The sequence below is a fragment of the Apium graveolens genome, chromosome 9 (assembly GCF_009905375.1).
Source record: "Apium graveolens cultivar Ventura chromosome 9, ASM990537v1, whole genome shotgun sequence".
Classification (NCBI taxonomy): Eukaryota; Viridiplantae; Streptophyta; class Magnoliopsida; order Apiales; family Apiaceae; genus Apium; species Apium graveolens.
Window position 1 is genome coordinate 284,419,082 of NC_133655.1, and position 25,095 is coordinate 284,444,176.

Here is a 25,095-nt window from a genome sequence, read left to right on the forward strand (position 1 = left end):
CTCATATAAAAATAATCTGTAAATAGTCATTTACTTATTTCCCAGATTCTAGTAAATATTGTAGAAGATTGAGAAGTGGGAACAAGATTAATAGATGAATAAAATTCAAGTCTTGATGCGTGGTTATACTATTGATTTTGTATTGCAGCTACTCACTACATTGCAAACAAATGAACATTAAGAAACTATATGGCATCTGTGAAGCACAATAGATACTTGAAGTTTGTCTAGAAAAGATACACTTTACACAAAAACCTATCAGCAGGGACCGTGAGGTTTCCGCAATGCTGTGAGGAAATAAACAACCATCTGCAAGCACATATAGAAGAGCAACTTCAAATTATTATGAACTTATAGTAAGCTCTTATGTGATGCACAATCCAAAAGCAATATGCAAATCAGGTAAACATTACATGCAACTTAAGATTCTGACAGAGAATTAACAAATGCAATGTCTTTTATACACCAAATTTCTCCTTGTGAGCTCCAATGTGAAGAAAACAAAGTCGAATTCACTACACTCTACAATCTTCCCTTCTTGAAATCCGAGCAATGTGATAAAAATTTCTTCTCATTCAATAATGGAGGCATAAGACCATGTAACAGCCTGATTTGCATCTTTAGTCACTTATGTTAGAAAGAACGTGAACTCCAACTGAACCAAAAACCTTTCCTTTGTTTATTAATCTCTTGGCGTGCTCAGTTTTCCTAATCCACGTTTCAAATACATGATGGGATTTTTTGTTACCACACTACTTTCAAATCAGTGTGTTTTAAGAGCTCCAAAGCAGCCAAGTAATTAGTATGATTCCGTGAGGGAAACTTATCTTGTCATGTACTACTCAAAAGCCCACTCCACAACTCACTAGCTTCATAGCAGAATAACTCATCGTCTTCTACTATAGCAACTGTCGTGGTATCATCTACTATACCACACTACTTAGTGTGTTTCTGCATATGTTTTCACAATAACTCCGTAAGGCTTTTCTGATGATTCCATCTCAGACTCTTTAAATCAGTAACCAAAGTCCCATACATAAAAATGACATGGAATCATCGGAACAGACTTAATGAGTTATTACACAAACTTATGCGGAAACATAACTGATATGGAGCTACTGGGGTGCTGAGTGTGCTTTTGAGGAGTACATGCAAGGACAGGTCAACCTCCTCGAATCGTACTAAATATTTGGCTGCTTTGGAGCTAATAAAACACACTAATTCTGAAAATAGTGGTAACAAAAAATTTCAGCATGTATTTGAAACATGGATGAGAAAACTTAGCATAGTAAGAGATTGGCAAACGAAGGAAAGATATTTAGTTCAGTTATAGTTCATCATGTTCAGTCTAACATAAGAGAAGACTAAAGATACAAATCAGTCTTTTACATTATCTTATACCTCCAAAATGGAATGAGAAGAGAATTTTATCAATAATCTGTAGCAGCAGCTACCAGAGAGTGGCCACAAGAATGAGAAAAGAGTTTTATCAATAATCAAGTGAAGAAGTTTAACCTTTCTTCCAAAGTCTGCTTTGAAATGCAGTAAAAGTATATTAAACATCAAAAATACTAACCAAAAATAGCATTAGAAAGACGACCATCTGCAGGTGGCTCGTCGAGATCATAGAGGGCCTAAGTTACCATTACTAGATTAAGGGAAAATAGCTACTAGTTACAACTAGTAAAGGAAACAGAGCTTTGGACACTCCTAAAGAAAAAAGTTGATCCATGAAAGATTAGTAGTTGAGCAGATTTAAAAAGAAAAAAGAAGTCCAGGAAGACTTTTACAGCTTGATATCTCAGACTTGTACAGAAACCACTAGGGATTGCGATTTTTTGAGGTGGCACACTCCTGAGTTTAAGCCTAACCACCCTATGTAAATACCTAAGCTTCTGTTTCTGGAGACGACATGTAAATATTAATTTTTCTTTAAGATACATTCATCCGTCATTAACGATATAATAGTAAGAGAATTATAATTAATCTCTAAAATATCTTCAAACAAAGTAAACCAGTAAAGAAGATTTTTTCCTAGACTTTGAGAAAGGAACAGTAACAAAACCTACTTAAACAAGAAAAACCAAAATTTTAAGTAGTACCTGCAAACAACTCCAAACTTCTAAAAATATGAAATCTTAAACACCAAAAAAGAATTTAATCTGAAACCTGATGACACTGGATAGAAAATTCTGATCAGCATTCAGAATCTTAACATGCTTCTCCTTCGTCATCACCATCATCGTCATCAAATGATCGAATATCAAGCTGGTACCGCAGGATGCCTCCAATTCCACCAAACCCTTTGCAAAAGCGAGAGCCCTCTTCTGTTTTATCGGTGACAAACTCAAGCCTACAACCAAACCTTTTATATTCATTAGCAAACCACTCCAACAATGTCATCTTCTCTTCAACCTCTAGCTCATCATTCGTTTCACGGAGGTTACTCTGGTCAGCCTCTTGATCCTTGTTCATATACTTTACGACAACTTCAGATGCACTCTTGTTCCTAAGCACATACCTATTGATATCAATACCTTCCCAAACAATGATTATTTCAATAACCCCCATCTCAAGAGCTTTTAAAGTGTCATCTACACCGTAAACATACTTGCCACTGTCTTGCCTAATTTCCTCAAAGTACTTGCTCAGCAAACGCTTTTCCTCTGCAAACTGAACACCCGAGATGAACTCAGAAGAAAGCTCAATCGCTTGATTGAAACCTTTCTCTCCACCATGAGAAACATCAACAACTTTCAAAATTTTATCACCAAGACGCTTGTCAAACATACTGATTCAATTCAGCCTTCAAGTCTGCAGATCCTGCAAGTACTAATCCCGCAACATTAGGCTGACAAGTATTAGCATCAATAAAAAACTGCTTAGCAAGTTCAGCTGTCTTCATAACATAATTATGTCGTTTCTCTTCTCGAGTACGGCCAAATCTCTGCGCTGATTGGCCTCCTTTTCGTTGTTTGTTCGGAAGATTAACGTTAAATTTATGCACAACTTCTCTAGTATTCCCGCTCAATGTCCCGAATAGAGTACCATTCCCATCCATAACAATAAATCCAAACTTATCATCACATTCCAAAAGTTCATGCAAAACCTCAGTATGAAACTTATTATCACACATATAAACAGAAGTATTAATCACCTTAAACGGCTCGATTTCAACAGCAATCTTCTCTTCTTTGCCAGTATCACCAACAATAGTTCCAATATAAAGTACTAATCCGTTTGGAGGAACCTTGTGGTACAACTTCAATTTTTGTTGAGCAGATGTAATTGCAGATAAAACCGATTGACGATTAACCCGACTTTTAATGTTTTTCGCGGTGGCATGTTCATGCATGAGCATCTTTGCAACATCAGAGATTTGAGCACGAGGCGGCACGAGCAAAGATATCATGCTAGTTCCACTTCCTTTGACAGATTCAAGTGTCTTGAGACGCTTCTTCATCTTCCATGACTCGATGGTCTTATCTGTCTCGGACATTGTAACAGACCTGAAGAAGAAAATAAAAGGGTCAAATATGGAGATTAGGTTTTTAGAGATTAGGGTTTGTGACTTTCGGTGGTTTATATAGGGCAATTAGCCTTGGCCGTCAAGTAAACATCTATTTAAATTTGAAAATTATTTACTTTCTGCTGTTATAATTGTAAAAACACACAAATCCTAATATGAATTTTTATATTTTATTTTATTTAAATTCAGTAATAATTTACGTGTTGTACTTACAATTAGAATTGTAAGAGTATCTCCAATGATAATTAGAAGAACTGTTAGCTAAAATATGATAAATCATAAATTATGTAAAATTTTACCTAAGGGGAAGGTAAAAGACTCCAATGATATTATGTATAATTATGATAGTAAAATTATAATTAAAAGATTTAGTGGTTCGACAAATATAATCAACCAAATGTGATTATCTATATTTTTTGCTAAGGGCAATTATGGTTGGAGTGCTTACAATTTTAAATAATCTCTAAATATTGCCGCTTAGGTTCCACATAGATTCCACATAGATTCCATATAGATAATTTAGCTAAGGGTTTTGTACCATTGGAGATGCTCTAAAAGCACACAAATTCTAATATGTATTTTACTTTTTATTCTTTTTGCCCACCCCTTAGCTTGTCGAAACCAAGATGTTCGACTCCGGTGGACGCGGGGTTAGGGGTGAACAAAAAACTGATCAAACCGCAAAACCAACCCAACCCGTCCCTTATTTCGACCGACGGAGCCGAACTATCCAAAACCCGAAGTTTAATTGATTTAAATTTTTGTCAACCCGAATATAATGGGTTGGGTCAAAATTTAAAAAATTTAAACTCTTACTAACCCAACCCAACCCAATGTTATAATTATATTATTATTATTTGAAATTTTATTTTATGTATTTATTGTATTAATCAATATATTCGAAATAATATTAATATTTTACGGATAACACATTATAAGTTATTAACTTTAAACTGGAAGAGTATACGGTACACATGCTATCCAATAATATTTATCTTCCATTAAATTATGGGGTACTACTAGTTTACTTCAACTTTTGGTTAAATTTATTTGAAATTTTGACTCACGAGAAATATTTAAATAATTTTAATCGAGTTTTAACCCAAATTACCAACCCGACCCAACGTAAAAAGGGTAGGGTTGGGTTGAAAATATTTTTTTGGTTAACGGGTTCATTTTTTAAAAACCGAACTAATTGGATTGGTTCATTTTATTACCCCTAACAAGACCAACCCGACTCGCGTTCACCCGTACGCGGGGTTATGAAAGTGAGTAGGGATGACAAATTAATCCGACCCTACGGATATCCGATTTACAACCCGAAATTTAGGATATACCGAACCCGAAATTTTGGATTTGAATTTAGATCTCAACTATACTGAACCGATACCCGATCCAAACCTGAAACCCGATTAAAATTCAACACATTTATTATAGATTATATGTAATATTTTAGATGTAATACATATAATTTACATAGTTTTCTTATATTATTTGAGTAATATTAGATTATTATCAAGATTGTCAATACTTATTTAGTAAATTATAACTTTTTATTTCAAAAACAGCTTTTATTATGTAAAATGTACTTTGTATATATTTAGAAAACTATTAATTTGTGATAAAATACTAAATATTATGTTATCAACATATCTTAGATATTAATCACCATGTCAATCAGTGCAATATAATGTGTTTAACTAATTATTAGTTAATATATTTTAATTTTAGCTATTATATAAATATGATTAATAGTGTTTGTATGTATACATAATATTAAACTTGACTACATTATTCGGAATTTTGGATACCCGAAAAATACCCGACCCGATCCGAAACCCGACAGATTTGGTAACACCCGATCTGAACCCGACCCGCTGCCATTCCTAAAAGTGAGCCGAGCATGTTCAATGATCGGCATCCTTGAAGGGGTGTCAATTTTGCCACATAACTAAAAATATTTTTTTCAATGATCTTTCTCCACCGCATCAATTTTGGCTTTTTTTTTGCAAAATACTCTAATGGTTGACACACCTAGCATTTTATGGGATGCTAACTTTTACATCCCAACTAACTCACTTGACACTTCAATGACATCTCAAAACTCCAATAAAATGCTAAGAGTAGTGTCAAGCCACGTCATATCACATGATGTTGACACCATTTTGGGCATCCATGACAGGAGTTACTAGTCGAGACGTAGGTAAACAAGTTTGTGAGAGGACAAATAAAATAACAAATAATGTGTATTTTTTTAATAAAATTAAATATATTGTAAAATCATCTTATTTATATCCGGCCCAAATAATATTAACAAAACTAAAAAAACCCGGATATGCACTTCCTAACTGAACAAACCCCTTTCCGTACAGCCAGAACCAGGACGGCCAAATCTGGTATGAGCAAACATTTTTGTATGCTGTTTTGTTTCATAATAGATCAGCTGTGATCCCTTCAAAACAGTTTTGATATTTATGTGTTTTATATGTGTGGCACGTTTTGTTTTGTAATACATCCGCTGTTTCTCTGTAGTTTACATCTGTTTTATATATATGCGATGATTATATGTTTTAAAATGTATTGCATGTGTTTCAAATATAATGGACGTTCGAAGATACATTTTATTATAAGGGGTGGAATCAGGAATTTATCCGGGCTAGTGTTCGAAAATATTGTTAGAATGATGATATAATGTAATATTTCATATCGATAAGAATAAAAGTGTTTGAAACCTTCATAGATACAAGTTAACAACCAATGTGTACCAAAATTGCTAGTTTGTTCGGACCGATATGTGGTGGGTTGTTGAGTCTGCTACACATTCGGTTGTGAGCTTGGGCGTTACATCGATAAGATTTGAGACCTTTATAAATATAAGTCAACAACCACTTAATTGTGTACCGAAATTGCTAGCTTTTTTTGACTGACATGTGGTGGGTTGTTGGATTCGGTACGCATTCGGTTGTGGGTTTGGATGTTATATATAAGTAAGGGCCTTGCTCTTCCTTAACCGGTATCCGGTAACAGAGGCATGTAGAGGACTCGTGTTTGTTCCCTTTAAAACATTAAGAAATCCGTGGAAGATCCATAAGATCTTATACTTTTCAACATTGAATACTAATATTGAATATATTGTGTTATTCTAATTTATTTGTTCTTCTGCATTTTAATTTTGTACATGTATCTTATTGTTTAGGCTGATTACTGTATCCTTAAAATTTTTAATGAAAGTAATAATTGGAGAAAGAAATGAAAGATAGATTTGCAACTAGCTGTGATAAAGCACTGTGTGTGGATATTGATCAGTCTTTGCAGGTTGAGAGAAAATGGTGTCGAAGCTGAGTCAGCTGCAATCAACAGCTACACAAGCAACTAAGTTCTTGGCAAAGAATGGACCTGTCTATTACAAGAAGCTATTAGATAACAACAAGCGCTACATCCAGGATCCTCCTACTATCGAGTCGTGCCAACTTCTGTCTAAGCAGCTTTTTTTCACTCGTCTTGCCAGGTTTTGTTCTTTAAACTTGTCTGTTTTACCAAAATCAGGCTATTAGATTCGAGTTTTTTGATGACGTGTAGGAAACTTTTTATAAATGTTGAAATTGTACATTGTATCAATGTATCTACAATTGAGGGAAGGGTAGGGGTTAGTTAAGCTGAATTCCACACGACACAAACAGATATCACATGCACTTGTTGCTTACCTCGATACCTTATTAGGAAAATATGATTAAATCATTTGTAGATTGATTTCCACTTGGTGGAACTATTCTTAAAAGATGTCAATATCGCACTGATTTGGTAATGTAGAAACAGACAATGCCTTGCCCTGCTCATTTTTGGGTAAAACCAAACATTTCGTCTTGTGATATTATGCTGTTGTCTGTCAACATACAGAGGAAGATAGAACCAGTGGCGGAACAAGGACCCGAAAGATACGGGGTTAATATACTTAATTGTAAATTTTTACTGAATATTCAAGATTAGCCATGGCTCAGGAAATTCTATTGATTTTTAGAATGAGAAAGTACTCGGGATAAAATAAAATTTGGCACTAGATATAGGTATAACTAAGTAGTGCCTCAGACCAATCTATGGTTTTAGATATTGGGTAACAAATTACCTTTTGGGGGGTGGTCACTCTAGTTTATATTCTGTGAGACAGTAGTTAAGCCAGCACTGCAGCAGTAGTCATTACAGCTCTTGGTTCCATCATAAATAGCTTTTTGTGACGAGATAACAAATTTCACCCTCCAATCAACCTAATACTTCCCACACAGTACTACGTCTCCTAAAGTTCAGAGCTCAACTCTGATTTGTTCCGACTCTCCGAGCAGTGAACAACTACCAAGTACTGTACAATATATTCATGGCCCCGATTGTCTGAGAGGGATGTTAAGAAATGATAACTATCTTCTGCTAAACAATTATTGCAACCATTGTGTGATCTGAAGATTGAGCTTGGGCCGGTTATTTGTCAAAGTGAAAACTGTTTGAGTAAAGTCCCTATACTTGCGCTAGGTTTCTACTGCAGTTTTCATCATACCTGTTTTTGTAATCACTGCATCGCATCTGAAATTATTTAGTACATGATTGTAGATACGAGCACTGTTTTTGAATAAAAACCTTAATTCTGTTAGAATTGCAACATAAGAAACAAAACTAGAGACACTCTAGCAGTCTATCTTTTACCTATATCTTTTAGATACAAATTCTTCTCTTTCTGTACTTGAATCATGTAAAGCGACTCAACTGACTACTTGGAACAGCATTCCCAGCCGCTATGATGCATTTTGGAAGGAACTTGATTCTCTGAAGGAGGTATGGAAGATGAGGAAGCAGTTCAGTACTGAAGATTACGGCATTGCTGCTCTTTTTTGGGTAGAATGTTATTTATGGTATTATGCTGGAGAGGTTATCGGGCGAGGCTATACATTCACCGGTTACTATGTCTAGCCGTGTAGAGACTGCAGCAAGACCTGCTTTGGGCCTCAACCAATAAACTTTCTGCAATAAGAGATTGTATGCTAGACTCTTTAGTTACACATTTAAACTATAATTCTAATGTGAGATTAGGTTTAGATTAGTTTCTTCTACATTGAATAGAAAGATACAATTCTGTGATACTTTCTGTTGCATGTTTCTGATATCTGAGAGGCTGAGGTCCTCATAGGAAGATACATTTTTGTTAAATAAGTATTTTTTTTGCCATTTTTTAAATTCCAAATTCTTGATAAATTGTGTTGATAAGATTCTTAAAGATTTGTAGCATCTCATTTTAATATTATTGAACCCAAATTTATTAGATTTGTAGCATAATAATTTTGTACTGATGTGAAGACAACTTCAAGATTACCAAGTAAAATGAAAGAATAAAACATACTTTGGCTTCTTTAACTGTAAAAGGTAAAATCAAACTCTTTTTACTGCTCATCTAACCTCCAACAGAAGAACAGACTTAAAAGATGTAATAATACATAGAATGTGAATTGTGATAAAATTTTATTTTGACAATCAGCATTACAAGTAGAGTAAACCACTCAAACTTTTACTGCTTGTCTGCCTAGTGTTTGTAAAACAAGGAGTAAGCATTTGGAACTCCCTTACATCAAATACCAGGCAACAGCACATTCTCCTTACCTACAACTTTCTTGCACTTGCTGTGACGCCCTCAATCTCAAGGTTAGAAAGTGAGAATACACACACCTTTAAACCAAGAATAAATAAGGATAAATCCCGGTTAACTAATAACAGGATCAAACAGGATTAAGTTTGAGACAAGATTACAACTACCAACTAGATAATATATTACAACCCAAAATATATTATCAAATTTACATAATCGATTCCGATTTGGAACCGAAAGATAACTCAATGTATCTTTACAAACTCTCCGGCTAAAGCGCTCGCTCACACAACCTGTACTACCTGTTTTGGCATCTGGAAGCCTAGAACACGGTAGGGACCGCCAGGTACGCTCTTACGAGCAGTGCGCCTAAGTATGACCATCTTCTTACTTAACTGACATGGTTGGAACAAAGCAAAATATATGAGTATAAAAAGCTCAGCAAGTAACTAAATGACTGTTCTATGATGCAATAATAACAATTATCCAAAATCACTTTTAAGGCATTCTACTTTAAATCTCTAGGTGGCAGATTTCTGTTTTTGGGCTATGAAAGGGTTATGAAGAAAGGTTTGGGCTTTCAGGAATTAAGGCTCAAGATAGGGTGAAAGCCGACATTCATCACAAATCATTAACAGGATCTCAAGGATCTTTCAAATGGAAAGCAAGAATCTATTCAACTCTGGGAATCAATTATATGATTGATAACAATATCAGAATAAGAATCAGGGTTCTCAAAGTTGTATGCTAAACAATAACACAATCAACTTTTCTCAAATCATTTCATTTTCAAAAAAGCAATTGTTAAGGCGATGTATTCAATATCTTTTATAAAGTGATAGGGAATCCTTGATTGGACTACTTTAACTTTCACAAATAATCTTATGGGTGATCAGCCCGTACCGACCTCCATCTGCTCGTTAAGGTACCTATGGCATAATTTCAGCCTTAAACTGGACTAGCCCCGCTAGTCTCTTATATGACCGGACTAGTCCCACTAGTCTCTTACGTCTCAATCCAATCCATCAGGAATTCATTTGGAAAACCTTGTGTTGGGAAAGAAAGGTTTTACTAAGTTCATTTTATCATTACCAAATATATGAAATCATTCGGACTCTTTCAAGTCGAAACTCATTTTTAAGTTCAATTTCAAGAATTCAAAGGAATTAAACAAATCAAATGATAAACATGGATCAATACCAAGGAACTGGATCAAATGACAAACATGGATCAATACCAAGGAACTGGATCAAATGACAAACATGGATCAATACCAAGGAACTGGATCAAATGACAAACATGGATCAATACCAAGGAACTGGATCGAATGATAAACATTGATCAATACCAAGGAACTGGATCAAATGACAAACATGGATCAATACCAAGGAACTGGATCAAATGATAAACAGGCTATACAAGTTAGGGAATCAAAACAGTTATAAGGATCATTACAGGCTAAGGTAAACAAAGGAATGAAGGATCATTACGCAAGGAAGTTCATAAAGGTTCTTATAGGGTTTACAAGAATTCAGGGTATCAACAGGTGATCAGGATATGAATAAAAAGGTTACTATTAAGGTTTGAACAATAATCATATCAAGTCATTACAAGAACAATATATGGGTGGTTCAAGGGATCAATGATAGATATAGCACAAGTACCTGTTAGGGCGAAAACACGCGCTAATATTCACGCAAGGATACGCGTTCGCAAGTAGTATAAGATATAAATCAGATTCGTTCCCACAGAGACTGGTTTAGGTTAAGTTCAATTTATGCACCTATGCAACAATGCATGGTTATCGCTCAATGCTAAGACAAATAACAAATTGGGTTTTGATTAAACTAAGAGATTTAACTAAATAACATTAACTAAGAGAATTGAGGTTGAATTGCTATATATGACAAACATGGGATCCTAACTTCATTAAATACTTCATTCAATAGCCTTTTCGTTCTTAACCTTAGCATGAGATGGTGATGACACTAATCAGATAACACGAAACTGATAAACGTCAACTTTCGTTGCACGAGTACCATTCTACCAGACATCCACAAAAGAGATAGAAGCTGAATAGACACCAATTATATTGAGACCCTATATGTCTATAGAATTTGACAACATAACGGTTTAAGCACAAGTTATCTATCTTGATTACATAGGGAAAGTAAGATGGTTAAAATTACCTACGAATCATGCATAATAAATACATGAACCTATGCTAGCATGGCAAGTTTTAAATCTCTAAATTCACTGTCGCTTCAGAAGAGATTAACACGCTATCTTATATGTTAGCTACGCACATAAGACGAATAAGCACAACCAATACTAGGATATCAATCAATCACCACACACCAAGATATCGAACAAATTAATTATTGAAATCCATAAGTAAATCCGCTAGAATCCCATGATAGCGATTAGCCCATAATTGAACTCATCGTCACCATGGGTTCCAATGAAAGCATGGTATAAACAAGGTCTTAATAAATGAATAATAATCAAAGTACGAATAAACGAGATCTAGGTTCAACAAGAACGAAAACGAGCATCCAAAGTTACAACTAATTCAAAGAATCACAAGTTGAAAACAAGATCTTCTTTTTCGGAGTTGTTTTGTGCTTCTAGGTCTTCTCCTTGGTATCCCAATCTTCTCGGATGATGAAAACCCTTTTTTAATTATATATACGCCCATATTGGACCTGGACCCTTAAAATCGTCAAATTCCACTCAAAAAAGGCTTTTTCGGCGAAATCAGCGAAGTCAGCCGCGCATCAGCGCGCGGCCGCACGGCACACCAGGCGGGCGCCTCCACCAGCGGGCGGGCGCCTAAAGCCTGTCTGGAAAAATTCTGATGAATCTTGTTTTGGCCATAACTTGAGTTCTACTCGTCAGAATTAGGCGATTCAACTGCACACGCGAAGCTAACGAGATTCTCTACAACTTGACAATGGCCTTAGATTCCAAATCTGATCAGTTTTCATCATATTTCCTTTAAAAGCTCCTTTCTTCATTTAACTGATACCTGAAATGCAATAACACAAAAATACATCAAAATACCAACAACTTGAGTCCAAAACACCAATTTAAGCTTGTAATAAATCGTTCCAAGTGGATATAAAATCCACTTATCAGTATCAACATCAGGGTTCAAGAACCAATATCAGGTTATCATAAGGGGAAATAACAGGGCTTCTCAAGAATCAATAACAGGTTCACAAGGAACAATAACAGGGTATCTCAAAATCAATAACAGGTATATCGCAATTGCAATAAAAAACCTCTAGTTAATCATGGCATCATCATTATCCTCTCTACAATCAATTATACGAGTAGGCAGAGTTACTTGTCTGGATTCGCTTTCATGTTTTACGGGGTTTGAGCTACTGCCACCTAGAATACATTTCTTTTTTCCTAGCTTGAATGCCTTCACGATCCGAATCTACAATCCAAAATCAACCCTAATTAGATTCCCACTCGACGTTCCCAGAACGTTTAATACTTAACCCAATCCGCTCTATCGCTTACTTTAAACTTACGAGTATAAGCACTGAATACTCACATAACACTTAATAGTGTATACTTATATACTTAAACTCCATACTTTAGCAAATAATCTCAATTCGTATGACTCGATAACAAAGCAACTCAATCCTTTTGAAATCCATGAACCATTCGACTTTTGCACCAAAATACAAACAAGAAATCAAATTTTTACAAGCAAAACCTTAATTTGTTACATGCAACACCACAAATTGACATGCAAGTACAAGGATCATCTATAAACTTTAGTTCAAGCCAAAATTCATCCTTTTAAACCAAAATCCTTTGTAAACATAAATCAAAATCAAAACCCCCCTTTTTAAATAGTAAAAATTCGAACTAAAACCATTTAATCAAGTCAAAAGATTCTTTAAATACTTAAACAATAATCAACCTAAGCAAACAATCATTCTTCTCCTTTTAATTCACAAAATTTGAACCCAGAATAGCATAAAACCTTCTAAAGTCACATACAACTAGTCTAATGCTATCATTTATACTCAAAATCATTTAACCGAGAACTTCCTTCATAAAATCAAGTAATCATTTTTTATTATAAATATTAACTAAAAACAACTAGCATGCAAGCCACAAAAATTAATTTAGTCTCTTTTTAATTACAAAACCCATTCGGGTTTTTCAAATACACACATGCACACACCATTTTTGACATGCAACCTTTAACTCGCATATTTATCTAGCCAAAATCCATTATATAATCATTCTACTCAAGATCAAACCAAGTTACAACTTGAATACACAAAATCTTATATGCATGCAAAGAATTTTCTTAAAAAATAAGATTTTATAGTCCATATCAAACTCAATACTAAATATAAGCAAGTAAATCATGGATCATCAATCAAAACTCATTTGGAAATCAAAACCCCATTTTATTTTTCCAAAAATTTGAATTACACCAACTCAAAACCAAAGAAAACACAACATATAGCACACTACACTTCTCCCATGATCATACACTAAGAAATTGAGGTTTTCTTAGATATAATCAAGAGAATTTGATTTTGAAACTAGCTTAAATACTTACATGCAAATGGTTATGAGTAGAAGATCAAAAATGATGACTATAGGTAGCAAGATCTTTGAATTTGGACTAAGTTTTGATGTTCCATGCAAGAGAGAGAAAGGGAGAGAATGAGATAGCCGAGAGAGAGAAGGGAGAAAAGAGAGAAAAGGAAAAGAGGAAAGAAAGAAATAAAGAAAGAGTGGTCGGGTGGAGAGAAGAAAAAGAGAGAGGGGTGGGTTTTTATAGCCAAAATGGTAGGGGGTTTTGGTCTTTTGTCAACCCACTCTAGAATCTTCTTTTTATTTAACTCAAAACGAATTTAATTAATACGTCACCCTCTCAGAAAAGATGGGAATGAAATGAATTATAATTTTAGAACATAGATCTCGAAATTAGCTTTCTAGATATATTTTAAAAAAAAAAATTGAGCGTACGGTTTATTTTCTATGAATTTTACAAGATTGCGCTCAAAATAGAATTATAACTCGATAAAATCATTTTAAAATACACCGAGCACCAAATAATTCCATCTATCATTTTTTTTGGAAAGTCCCTAGGACTATTTCGAAGATAACAGAACAATTTCACACCTTAACCATACTCGGATAATTTTATAAAAATATATAAAGGTTCAATAAACCTTATTTAAAATCAAATAAATCCCTTAAAATCATTTAAAAATAACCAAAGCACATAATCAAGCACATTTTCAAGCAATAGCACGTATTCACATATCACGACTCATATCGTAACACATTCGATCATAAGAATTCCCCTTTTTAATTAATATTCACTTTTCGCGTAACGGGTCGCGTCCTGTCTGACGGCCCGATGCTGAGGGTTTTCAATTACGCTTCTCAATCATTCTCTTTATATCAACTGACACATCACTGGAATATAATACTCACTTATACATTCATATTTCATACAATAACACATAGTTCACATTTAAATACCTTAATCTCTTTTTAAGACGGGTTCCGTTCAACCTGACGGTCCGACAACAGCTTATCCCCTAAGCTGACTCATCAAACTAGAACGGGTCATTTTACATTCCCAGTTACTAATATACAATAAATACAATTAATCAACAAAATTATTTAACCCTTTATTTAATCACATAATTTATAATTACACCACAGAATTATACTTTATTCACTTAATCATGTCACGAAATTCCCAGTCGCTACAATCTACCCCCCTTAAAAGGATTTTGTCCCCAGAATCTAGTCTAAGCAAATAGATGAGGGATACTTTTCTTGCATTTCACTCCCTAAATCCCAAGTTGACTCTTTTACTTTAGGATTTCTCCACAACACTCTAACTAGAGGTACAACGTTATTTCTGAGCGCTCTCTCTTTTCGATCTAAGATTCGAACTGGTTGTTCCACATAAGACAAATCTTGTTGTATTTCTACTGGTTCCAACTCAATCACATGGCTTGCATCAGCATTATATTTCTTTAGAAGAGAAACGTGAAATACGTTATGAAGATGTTGCATCTGCGTTGCATCTGCGGAGGTAACGCTAACTCATAAGCCAATTTTCCACCTTGTTTAAGTACTTCGAATGGTCCAATATACCTGGGACTCAATTTTCCTTTCTTCCCGAATCTGGATAAACCTTTCCACGAAGATATTATTGACAGCACTTTGTCTCCGGGATCGAATTGCATATCTTTCCGATCTTCATCCGCGTATTTCTTTTGTCGATCTTGAGCAACAATCAACCTTTTACGAATCACTTCCACTTTCTCTTTCGTTTGTTGAACTAGCTCTGGGCCAATTAGTTTGCGCTCACCAACCACGTCCCAATATGTAGGGGATCTGCATTTTCTTCCATACAACGCTTCATAGAGCGGCATGCCAATACTCACGTGATAACTATTGTTGTAAGAAAAATCAATCAATGGCAAATGATCGTCCCAATTTCCTTTGAAATCTAATGCACAGGTTCGAAACATATCCTCGATCGTTTGAATTGTCCTTTCGCTTTGTCCGTCAGTCTACGGATGATATGCCGTGCTCATTTTCAATTTAGTTCCCAAACGATCATGAAATTATCGCCAAAATCTCGAGTTAAATCTCGGATCTCTATCGGAGACGATAGATACTGGAACTCCGTGACGCATCACAATCTCGTCCGAATACATTTTGACCAACTTTTCCAATGAAAATCTTTCATTGATAAGCAAAAAATTCTGATTTTGTCATTCGATCGACTATCACCCAAATCGCATCATGATTAGACTTGGTCTTTGGCAATCCTACCACGAAATCCATCGTGATATGTTCCCATTTCCATTCAGGTATATCCAATGGTTGAAGCAATCCACTCGGTCGCTGATGTTCCGCTTTTACTCTTTGACACGTATAGCATTTACTTATCCATTCCGCAATTTCCTTTTTCATGTTTGGCCACCAATAACTCTCTTTTAAGTTCTTGTACATTTTCGTACTTCCAGGGTGAATTGAAAATCTGGAGTTATGCGCTTCGTGCAAAATCTCATGTTTTAGCTCCACAATGTTAGGTATCCAAATGCGTGAGTTAACGCGATATATTCCTTTTTCATCCTTTTGATCTTTAACTTCCTCTTCTGTCAACTTATCTTTCTCGTGGTTCATTACTTGCTCTTGACCACATCGAATCTTTTCCAAAATTTCTGGTTGAAATGACATTGCATACATGGCTCATTTTCCTAACTTTGGAATCAGCACTTCTATTTCCAACTTTTCAAAATCCTTGATCAATTCTTCTGATGAAGTTAACATATTCAATCTTTCTTTGCGGCTTAATGCATCTGCTACCACATTCGCCTTCCCAGGGTGATAACTTATCGTACAGTCGTTATCTTTGATCAATTCTGACCGTCTCCTCTGTCTCATATTCAGCTCATTCTGAGTAAAAATATATTTTAAACTCTTATGATCCATATTAATCTCACACTTTTCTCCATATAAGTAATGCCTCCAAATTTTAAGAGCAAACACAATCGCTGCTAATTCCAAATCATGCGTGAGATATTTTTGTTCATGCGACTTTAGTTGCCTTGATGCATATGCTATTACTTTCCCGTGTTGCATTAACACACATCCAAACCCTTTATACGAAGCATTGTTAAAATCCAAAGCCCTTGCACATGCATGGTTCCTTCAAGTCCATTGTGATTGGCACAGTAAACATTCGTTGTTTGTATTGAGCAATATGTTCTATAGGATCACTGGATCCGTTGTAGGGTTTCATGTAAGGAACCGTGAATCTCTTTGGGATCTCCACCCTTGCTATCTCATCTGTGAATGGTGAATCCGCATAACTTGTTGCTGTCGCTTTTTCCCAAGGCTTTGGCACCCCTGGGATACGTTGGATCATCTCTCTCACTTCCTGTAATTCCTTTTACACGGATTCGGGAATATGATTCTTTGCTTTTGATCTATGCTTAGATCTCCTCCTCTCACGATCTGTACTCCTTTTGTCATGTTCTTCATCGTAGATTATTTCTCGTGCACCTTCATTTGCATCATTGTCTTGCATTGAACCCTCGTTGTCCTCCTCAATCATAACCATATCATCAGCTTCCTTCTCTCTGTTTCCCCATCCAATGTCTTCATTCATATCCAGGCGTCGTATTATGCTTGGTACATGTTTCTTGCTTGTAGTCTTCGTCTTGGATTTTGACGTAGTAATCTCCTTTTTCAAGTTCGCATTCTTTGACTTCAATGCTTACAGTTTAGCTTGTAGTTTCTTTAATGTCGTTGTCGTCTCTGAACTTGCATCTGGGTCTTCTTGATTGGGCGTGAGAGTCTCATTCGTCATTGTGTAGCACCGATCTGATTATTAGCTAGTTTCCCATAGACGGCGCCACTTGTTTTGCTTAAATTTGTGGGTTAATAGCTAAATCTATCTTGGTGTGTAATTTGATTAAAACTATAGCATAAATAAAGTGAGACTAAGGATTGGTGACGCGAAAAATCCCGTGAAAGGATAAAAATCGCGGGTGGGATTGATGCACAGCCTAAATAATTATCACTGGGATACAAAGAATAGAATTTGCTTGAGTGTGTTGTCTAGTACGTGTAGGTTGTGTATTTTACAACGTGAATGCACTTATATTTATAACACCTCTTCTATGTTCAAATTGCCACTATCTCCTGTTTTCTCTCCATGATCCAACTGTTGGTTGAGCTTATTGCTTCTTATCCCATATTTCTAGCTCGCAGTTTTGACTCCTTCCCGTCCTTGGTTACGTCCCGTCCTCTCGTCCTTCTGTCATATCGTGCTAGTCATCTTGGTTCACGTCCAAGCCTTGTCAACCTGACTCCCAACATCTGCCCTGCTCTAACTCATATAAAAAGCGAAAATATTATTCGCGCGTCTTTTGTGCTCCTTTCTAAATTCGCCACGTCGGTGGGTGATACCTCTCTTTTTGATAGGTGCTGCCCTGATTAAAGGCAAGTCGGCTATAAATAATCAAACATATATATATATATTCCTGATTCCTAAATTTGGTCCCAAACACCTTGGATAAACAGTATCTCACGGAACCCTTACCCTTTCATACAAATGTATAGCCTAACAACGTTAGAAATGAAAAAAATTATACATATAATTCTTCAATCTCCACTTGTTGCATAAATTATCAGACTACTAGTATGTTTTAAGAACTGATTTATAAAAGTCAACCAAAAGTAGATGACTCATGACAATGATAATCTAATTAATACTAAAAGCATACTATATATGTCTTGTTATCAGCTTAACAAAACTGCAGAACTGCTTATAATTAATCTGAATTGATTGAGGTCTAATTGGTTGAAGTTTGGCTAGTTCATTTATCAAAAGAACTGCATTATTGTAATGTCATCTTCGTTTTTGGAATTAGTTTAGAGGAGTTGACTAACTATTTGCATACGGCTATTCCATTATCAAACTATTAAGATCCATGAATTCAAGTGCTTTAATTTCTCTTAATAAAGAATAAAGTGTGTCTATAGTCAACTATCTTAATGTGTGGATGTCTATTGGATCATTTTTCTTCAATTTCGATTGCATAATTTTAAATACTTGAGAGATCTCGAAACTAAACATGTACAAATATTTGAAAAAATGTTGATATTTTAATTATTTCAAAAAAATCGATAGCAAACAGTTATACCCTCGATTAACGTGTCACTCTAACATAATTTTTATATCACCAAAAGAAAAAACACTTGGACAAACTTTTTTTGCCCATAATCTCTCACCAATCAATCAATGAAAATATTGATTAATACGTAATTGATTGAAAGGTTCTAACCTTTTTTCCAAATTCGATAATTATTTTGTTGGATAATCAGTTCATCTAAAAATTTAAGTTGTTATAGGAAGAGCCAAACGGATTTATATTATAACAATTCCCCTCACTCGAGAGCCCATTTTTGGGTCGAAGAGTGTTGTCCTCCCCCGCTGTTGAGCTCTGATTTCATGTTTAGTAACCAGCTCATCTAAGGCTCAATCGGATCAATATTCTAACAAGTGTTCAAGAAATTGCTAGGCGTGCCAGGACGACGGTGAGAATACCTTCGAGAGATTAATCGACAAGTCAGAGATTAATCGGAACATTAATCGGAAGAATATAAATATTATTTTTAATTTTTATAATTATATAATGAATATATGTAAAATATTTTTGATTGAAAAAAAAAGTAGAACGGTATCAAACAATATCTAGACATTTGACATTAGTTATATACTAATTATTAAGTTTACAATATTAACTATATTTTAATTCACATTTTTAAATTAATTACAATATGACATTTTTATATTTTAAGTGAGAAAATAAATATATTAGATTACCAGTTATCTCTTACCAATACTTTATATTAGAAACTGACATGATATTGTGTGAAATTAGAAAATTAATGAATTAAAATTATAAAAACATAAAAGAAAATATTTTTTTAAATATTTTCCGCCTCGACCGCCTAAGACCGATTTTTGACCGCTTAGTCCGCCTAATCCCGATTTTGACCCATTTTTTAAAAAAATACCTAAATTACCGCCTAAATCCGGATCGGAGCGTTTTACCACCGCCTAGCACCTAGACGCCGCCTAGACCCGATTTTTAGAACATTGATTCTAACATCTTTGATCATATGTTTCATTCTAGTTATACGATTATTGGCCACTAAAAGTCTTGAGCAAGCGCAAACGGTCAATACTTTCGAAATTTTCAGAAATATACGAGAGGAAGTGTTTTTTGATCCAACATAGGGACACCTAAGATGTCCTTGCTTGAATCTTGCTAAAATAATACTATAAACACTTGTATAATTGTGTATTATAAGCAACTTGTTGTTTTAGGCTTACTAAGAGCCACTACGTGCACACTATTTTATTGTGTATTCTAAGCTTTCTAGTTCATTGAAGATTCTATAAATAGACTAATCCAGCAGTCATTAATTTTAACTTTGATTAAGGAAATTAACAAGAGAATATTGCATCTGCTTAATGGGGATCTGTATATCCACTGCATCTTCTGATCAGATATATGCTCTTGAGCATGGCCCTGAGAATGTTGTGTATTATGAAGAAATAAACAATATAGCCGATGGAATTCAGAGACTTGGTTCTCTCCATACTCAGGAAGGTAGTAAAGGGCTGAATCAAGATTGCGCGATTATTTACGAGGTATGTCAAATTGTTATAATTTTCGTAAAGTTTTTGATAAATTCATAGAATCTTCAACCATGTTGCTAATCGTTAAAGATGGTCCGGAGCAAACAACTGTTAGGGCATATTATACCGCGATACGTGTAAATGATGGTCCCTGTGTAGGCACATAAAACATCCCGGTATACACAAACCGTGGAAACTTTCTGCATTATGATATGCTGCAAAAATCGTTTGACCCTAACCGGACCCGTTATCTGTAGACTATAAAGTGTCTTAATTTGAACTTCATTGTTCTTTGAAACAGGGCTTTGGCATGGAATATGTAACTTTTTGTGGAGTTTTTGATGGTCATGGAGCAAATGGTCACACGGTCAGTAGGTTGGTAAGAAATCGCTTGCCTTCGTTGCTCTTGAATCAAATGATTGATATTGCGAAAAACAATACAATATCGTACAACGATAAAGATTTTGAGAAGTGGAAAGAGGCTTGTGTTAGTGCATTCAGAGTGATGGATAAAGAGATTAAGCTTACAGAGAACTTAGACTGCGCTTGCAGTGGTACCACTGCCGTTACAGTTACAAAACAGGCAAGATTTTAAGCCTGCATTTTCTTCGACAATATGTGTTCACTACATGTTATACATTTCTCACTCAATTAGAAAAATTGCAGGGTGATGATCTTCTTATAGCCAATTTGGGTGATTCACGAGCAGTGTTGGGCACGATGAGCAAAAATGGAATCCGGGCTGTTCAGTTAACCACGGACTTGAAGCCATCTGTTCCTCGTAAGTCCTCCCTTTAAATTTCCGACTCTTGAAGTTTTGGACTATATTGTACCATCGGATTATTGATTTATATTGGATTTTATTATGATGCAGTGGAAGCAGAGAGAATCAGAGCTTGTAATGGTCGTGTGCTAGCACTTAAAGACGAATCACACGTTCAACGAGTCTGGTTGCCTCATGAAGACACTCCAGGCCTAGCCATGTCTCGAGCTTTTGGAGACTTCATACTTAAGAATCACGGTGTTATTTCCACTCCTCATGTCACCAGTCACCGTTTAACTTTCTCTGACCAATTCCTTGTTCTCGCAACTGATGGAGTAAGCCTGCATTTCTCGATACAAATAAATGTATAAACAAAATCTCGGAGAATTGTTTCTTACCAGCAAACTGTGAAAATTGCAGGTCTGGGATGTGCTAAGCAACAATGAAGTAGTATCGATTATCTGGACAGCGAAGAGCGAAGAAGCGGCCAAGGCAGTAGTGGATGCAGCCTCAGCTGCCTGGAAACACAAGTACCCAGCTTCAAGGAGAGATGATTGTACTGTGATATGTCTGTTTTTTCAAAGCAGTTTGCATCACATTACAAAGTCACAAACATGACCTTCCAAATGACTTGGGCTTGTAATGTTATATTTACACTAAATGAGCATTGTGGATATCATGTTTAGAAATTTATCACAATGCAGCTTGATGTCTCTTTTTTGCAGTGTTTTTTAGAAATGGAAAAGAAAATCTGATCTTAATTTTCTTGGTGGGAATCATTAGCTTAACATAATATGTTCTTTAATTATAACAAGTAACTTTGATCTTAATTCAACAATCACCAATTAACATTGACCTAATTCAAAACTCCAAGCTCTGTAGTTCTAACCTGTAACAAGTAAGATTGATTCGAGTTTCAAAAAAAAAATGATTGATTCGAGTTTCAAGTTATAAAATTGAATACGACGAGCAATTTAGTACATGTAAAAATATAAAAATTACAAATAAATATATGTTCAAATAAATCAAAACTTGCGACGCCAAGAAAACGATAATAGATAAATTTTTCTCACTTGAGTTATCTTATTGCACTCATAATTTAACATGTTAGTTACCTAAATATAAATATTATCGAACAATAAAATTAACCATCAGATATTGCAGTTAACAGCAAGTCCAGTGCATAGCTAGACCAACTTTATCTATAATATAAGATCAAAATAAAAAAATTATACTCCAATGCATAGCTATGCCTATACTTGGTTTTATAATGCAAAAATAGATAATTGGTTCCCGAGTTTTTCCTTCATAATTGTGTTCCCGAGTTTTTTCAATAGAGGAGAGAAAAGATTGAGAGAGAAAAATTTTCACGCAAAAGTTTCTTACAAAAAATGGGATGATTTGGGGAGAATCTCTCACATACTTTTCAATATATTTCCCAACAAATTAATATTTGCAAAATTTTATCTCCTTTGCAAGAAATAACTTGGGAAAATCTTAAAGAATTTTTTTTGTCTCTCTTCTATTCATTTCTCTTCTCTTAGGAACACAACGTTAATCTTTTATCTTCTCTCCTGAAAAAATTATGAGCACGAATGAAGAAAAATTATAAAAGTTTATTTTCCGTTCTTTTCATTTCTCTCCTGATTTTAACTTGGGAACACAGCGTAAATGAAAATTTAGGAAAAAGAAAACAAAACTTCACTAAATTTAGGAATATTTGGTTGTAAAATAGTATTAGCATTGAAGTTAAAATCCTATTTTAACACCAAAATACACGTTTTAATCTCAAAATATAACAATAGCTATAATCATTTTAACTTTGATATGGACATGCTGTAAAATATTAATAAGACAACATATCAAAGTCCAAGCACTACATGATGCTTGATGGCTTGATTAGCCTTGAAATGTTATTTGTAAAATAAAAAACAAAAAGCAAAGATTATTGAATTAGGTGGTGTACTGGGCCACACAAGTTGAATTGGGCTTGTGTTTTGAACTTGTATAAAATAATTAACAGATTTCACCATTTTGGTAACATAAAATGTTTGGCTCACTTTCTTCTTTTCTTTTATAAGTTAAAATGTAAAGATGCAAGGGAAGTGCTTAGTTTAGTCATATTATATTTTTAGTAATTTGTTCATAAGTTAAATTTTATGCAAGGGAAGTACTGGATCATAAATTTTAGAAATTGATGAAAGCAAATTCAATCCTTAACCCTAAAAAGTTCATGTGTCCGTCACTGGCACGGAGGAGCTAATGAATTAACAAACTTTATGATCCGTTTGGGAAACTGGATTTTATTTGAAATTCAGAATTTGATTAAATAAATTATTTGGGAATTTAGATTTTGATTTGATTTGAAATTCAGAACATTCAAATATTAGTATAAACATGAGAATTTGAAATGACAATTCAAATTTTGTTATCTGAAATCCCTCATTTGAAATGAAATTTAAGTTTACAAACGCTCTTTTACGATATTTGAGATGAATTATCACAGTATTTAAATCTGAAAAATTCATAAATCCGTCACTAAATATCATTATATAGGGACGAGCTTATGGATGAACAAATATTACGATATTTGAGATGAATTCTCACAATACTTATAAAATTAATTAATATAGCAGAAGTTCCATTTGATCTAAATGAATTAATGACAATTTTAAATTTCCGATCATAAATTAAGGGTGTGTTTGGTATTGATGTTGCAGAAAGTAACAACAATTTTTTGCTGAAAATCAGTTAAAAACTGTTTGGTAAAATTTAAAAACTGCTTTTCGGAAAAGTGTTTTTGGCCTAAAAGCTGCTGTTAGAAAAAATAAGTGCCCCGTGCTTTTAAAAAAGCTGATTTTCAACTGTTGCGGGAAGCAGATGCTGATTTTACCATCAAACTTTACCAAAAGCATTATTATTTTTAATTTTTCGCATCAAAACATATACGTATTAAAAAAATTATCAAACAGTTATTTGATTTTTACAACACTTTTTCAAACAACACAACAATTTTTAACAGCAATCCCAAACAGAGCCTAAGGGTGTGTTTGATATTGCTGTTGCAGACAGCAACAACAGCTTTTCGCTGAAAAACAGTTAAAAAACTGTTTGGTAAATTTTAAAAACTGCTTTTCGGAAAAGTGTTTTTGGCCTAAAAGCTGAAAGCAAGTCCCCCATACTTTTAGAAAAAGTGTTTTTCAGCTGTTGCGGGAAGCAGATGTATCAAAAAAATTACCAAACAGTCATCTGATTTTTACAACAGCACTTTTTTCAGCAGTATTTTTTTTAACACCATATAATTTTTAACTGTAATTTCAAACAGAACCTTAGTTAACCTTTACTTGATTTCTTTCCTTTTTAAAAAGATGAGAGTAACGGGTTAATAATCTCCTAAACCTACGAAAAATATTACTCCCCAACAGGTTGAAAAAGAATCTTGCAATTAGATAGAAGGATTAAGGGATCAAGTTGTCAAGTTGCGAGGGAATCTAGTGTGTGACAACGACTCCTAAGTAAACCAAAAGCTAGTGAGTGGTTATTGATAAAGTGATGCTAAGTTGCTTAATTCACCGGTCTATTATTTAGGGTCTGTTTGGCAATATATTTATAAGCCACTTATGGCTTATAAGCCCGTAACAGCTTATCGACGAGTGTTTATCGACCCAACTTATAAGCTGAATTTACAACTTATAAGCTGATAAGTTGAAAGTTGGCAGTGACGTACTTTTTTCCAACTTATTTTCATTTTTTCACTTTTTTCTAAAGTTTTGATTTTAAAATATAAATTTTTAAATATTTTCTAATTTAAGATTCATGAACTAAAATAATTGTATTTAATAATTATTTGTTTTAATTCATTTAAGTAAAAAAACTTCTGACTTATAAGTAAATTTATCCAAACACTTATAGAACTTAGAACTTATAAGTATTTCAACTTATCACTT

General features: G+C 34.4%; 2 protein-coding genes and 1 pseudogene across 4 annotated transcripts; 2 read left to right on the forward strand and 1 right to left on the reverse strand.

Annotated features, from left to right (window-relative positions):
- Positions 1-120: 120 nt before the first annotated feature.
- LOC141683089 (eukaryotic peptide chain release factor subunit 1-3-like) lies at positions 121-3,530 on the reverse strand (annotated as a pseudogene).
- Positions 3,531-5,857: 2,327 nt separating this feature from the next.
- Positions 5,858-8,725, forward strand: LOC141683090 (uncharacterized). 3 transcript variants are annotated; one of them, XM_074487789.1, is made up of 3 exons: positions 5,858-5,925; positions 6,836-7,037; positions 8,299-8,725. In XM_074487789.1, the coding sequence occupies exons 2-3, from the start codon at positions 6,856-6,858 to the stop codon at positions 8,483-8,485; spliced, it is 369 nt and encodes a 122-aa protein (XP_074343890.1). In that variant the 5' UTR covers positions 5,858-5,925; positions 6,836-6,855; the 3' UTR covers positions 8,486-8,725. The 3 variants fall into 3 exon arrangements, with proteins under 3 accessions (XP_074343890.1, XP_074343889.1, XP_074343888.1); XM_074487788.1 differs by having other exon boundaries at positions 5,865-5,925; positions 6,845-7,037; XM_074487787.1 differs by lacking the exon at positions 5,858-5,925 and having other exon boundaries at positions 6,101-7,037.
- Positions 8,726-20,159: 11,434 nt separating this feature from the next.
- Positions 20,160-21,887, forward strand: LOC141686776 (putative protein phosphatase 2C 72). Its single transcript, XM_074491835.1, has 5 exons — positions 20,160-20,397; positions 20,687-20,968; positions 21,052-21,166; positions 21,260-21,483; positions 21,569-21,887. The coding sequence occupies exons 1-5, from the start codon at positions 20,218-20,220 to the stop codon at positions 21,764-21,766; spliced, it is 999 nt and encodes a 332-aa protein (XP_074347936.1). The 5' UTR covers positions 20,160-20,217; the 3' UTR covers positions 21,767-21,887.
- The last annotated feature ends 3,208 nt before the right edge of the window (positions 21,888-25,095 follow it).